This window comes from Penaeus japonicus, unplaced genomic scaffold (assembly GCF_977035675.1).
Source record: "Penaeus japonicus unplaced genomic scaffold, GWHDUDI00000001_assembly GWHDUDI00000036, whole genome shotgun sequence".
In the NCBI taxonomy this organism is placed as follows: domain Eukaryota; kingdom Metazoa; phylum Arthropoda; class Malacostraca; order Decapoda; family Penaeidae; genus Penaeus; species Penaeus japonicus.
Genome location: NW_028234438.1, coordinates 12,930,684 through 12,933,183, shown reverse-complemented (window position 1 = coordinate 12,933,183; position 2,500 = coordinate 12,930,684). Strand labels below are relative to the sequence as shown.

At 47.0% G+C, this 2,500-nt stretch overlaps 1 protein-coding gene across 1 annotated transcript in view; it reads left to right on the top strand.

Annotated features, from left to right (window-relative positions):
• Positions 1 to 421: 421 nt before the first annotated feature.
• Positions 422 to 2,500, top strand: part of LOC147467407 (uncharacterized) — a 3,170-nt gene continuing 1,091 nt past the window's right edge. The window contains exons 1-2 of the mRNA XM_086531809.1: positions 422 to 1,081; positions 1,168 to 2,500. The exon at positions 1,168 to 2,500 is cut by the window's right edge and continues 1,091 nt beyond it. Coding sequence (XP_086387935.1) covers positions 422 to 1,081; positions 1,168 to 2,500 — 1,993 coding nt within the window. The remainder of the gene's footprint in view (positions 1,082 to 1,167) is intronic.

Sequence of the window (2,500 nt, the reverse complement as noted above, 5' to 3'; positions counted from 1 at the left end):
AAGATAATATAAAGTGACACACAAATAGAGCAGATTGAATAATAGTGAAAAATAGAAAGATAGTGAGTCAGAAAATTTGAATCAAGTGGCAGAAGCAAGTGTTATCTGTGCGTGAGCGACCGTGACCGTGACAATTCGATCTTGCCAGATAGTGAGAGGAAGATAAAAGTGAAAGATTCTGCTTTCTTCGTGAATAGTGTAACATAAAGTGGCAAAACACGGTAGGTGAACACAACTAATAGAAAAAGGCAAAACTATAAGAATATAAAGAGAATAGAATTCTCCCAAGAAAATAGGAAAGGAAAAGAAAAATAGTAAGGCGCGCAAACGGCAACAACACCGTGACCGATAATTCAGAACTAACAGTGTCACCCACTACGCGCCCTCCCCCCCTCCCCCACCTCACCCCATTTCTTCAAAAATGTCCACAGGAGCCCGCTGCTGTGCGTGTACAACTCGCCTCTGTATCAATTGCATATGTGCAAGAAGCGAAAGGCTGTGCACAACATGCAGAGTCGGACAATTATGCCAGAACCGAGACCGACCAGCAGGAATAGGTGCCGAAATAGGAACAACAGCTGGATTACAGCTGGTCGACGATATACAACAACCGGCAACTCAGGGAGAGGAAGATAACAACACCCCCAGCCGATATTGGCAGTGTATGTCACTTGAGGAGGCAAAAACACTAGCAGAAAATACTTACAGGAAAATAGTTGCTTTCTCCCCAAGTAATTTATTTGACATACAGAAATGTAACGCAACGAAGGAACTAATTAAGGAGTTCGAATTCCTAATTAAGGAATACACGAACGGTACCTTCCTCCAGCCAATAGCATTGAAAACCCTGGCAATTCTACCCCATCTCATCTGTCAGAAGACACATGCCAAATCCAAAACAACCGAGGATGTAAAGGCAATGAAGAGGAGAATAGACCGATGGAAGAGAGGGGACGTCCTCGGGCTCCTTAAAGAGGCAAAGGAATTGCAGGAGAGGCATAGAAAATCAAATGCCAGACAGAGAAAAGCAGATAAATCCATGAGATTTGCCAGCCTAATGAAACAAGGAAAAGTTTCTAAGGCATTAAGAACCCTGACATCAGATGAAACAGCAGGAACACTGCCGTTAGATGAGAACACCTGAGTGAAAAACACCCCCCTGCAAAGGAAGCGGCAGAGGATACCTTGTTTCATGGAGAATACAATCCCCCACCACCGGAGATCTTCGAGAGAATTACAGGCGAAAGGATTAGCAGACATACACTCCACACCCATGGCGCAGCCGGACCATCTGGACTTGACGCAAATGGATGGAAAAATATCCTGAGCAGAAGCAAGTTTGGAACAGCAGCAAACGACTTGTGCAAAGCCATAGCCGCCCTCGCTAGAAAATTAGCAACAGAGAATTGCCACCACCTCGAGGCCCTCGTAGCCTGTCGCCTTATCGCCCTGGATAAGAAGCCAGGATGCCGCCCCATAGGCATTGGAGAGGTTCTGCGAAAAATCATAGGCAAGGCTATTATGGGAGTCGTCGGTGACGACGTTAGACTAGTCGTCGGCAACCTACAGGTGTGTGCAGGCCAACAGGCAGGATGCGAGGCGGCCATTCACGCCATGCGGGGCATTTACGAAGAACCTGAGTGTGAGGCCGTGCTGATGGTAGACGCCGAAAATGCCTTCAATAATATCAACCGAAAGGCTACAATTCACAACACTGAAATAAAATGCCCAAGTTTCGCACAATATGTCAGAAATACATTCAGTAGCCCAGCAGAACTGTACATAAGCGACAAATGGAACAACACCTGTGAGACGATCATGTCAGCGGAGGGGACAACGCAAGGCGACCCAGTTGCCATGGCGATGTACGCCATTGGTCTTCTCAAGCTGCAAGATCACATCAGCTTCCAACACACAAACATTAAACAAGTTGCTTATGCCGACGACCTGACAGGAGCCGGGAAAATAGGTGACATCCGGAAATGGTGGGACCTAATCCGAGCTCATGGCCCCCCACAAGGATACTACCCCAACGCCAGCAAGTCAGTGTTAGTTGTAAAGCCTGAATATCTCGCCAAAGCCAGAGAAGCGTTTTGCGAGACAGATATAAAGGTAAAGGCTGGCGGCGAGAAGCACCTAGGAGCGGTCCTTGGCACAACAGCAGCCAGGGATGAATATGTCAAGAAAAAAGTAGAGGAATGGGTAAGAGAGTTGAAGACGCTGGCACAGGTTGCATCAACGGAACCACACTCTGCATACACAGCATTCACCTTCGGCATCAAACAGAGAAGTAATATCGCAATGAGAACCATAACCAACGTTGAACCCTTACTCACTCCACTTGAAGAGACAATCGAGAAGGTCTTGATACCAGCACTATCGGGTGGGCGAAATCCCACAGCCGTAGAGAGGACCATTCTCGAACTACCACCAAGGCTCGGGGGACTCGGCTTAATAAACCCTTGCAAGACTGCAAACATTGAATATCAAAACTCCGTTA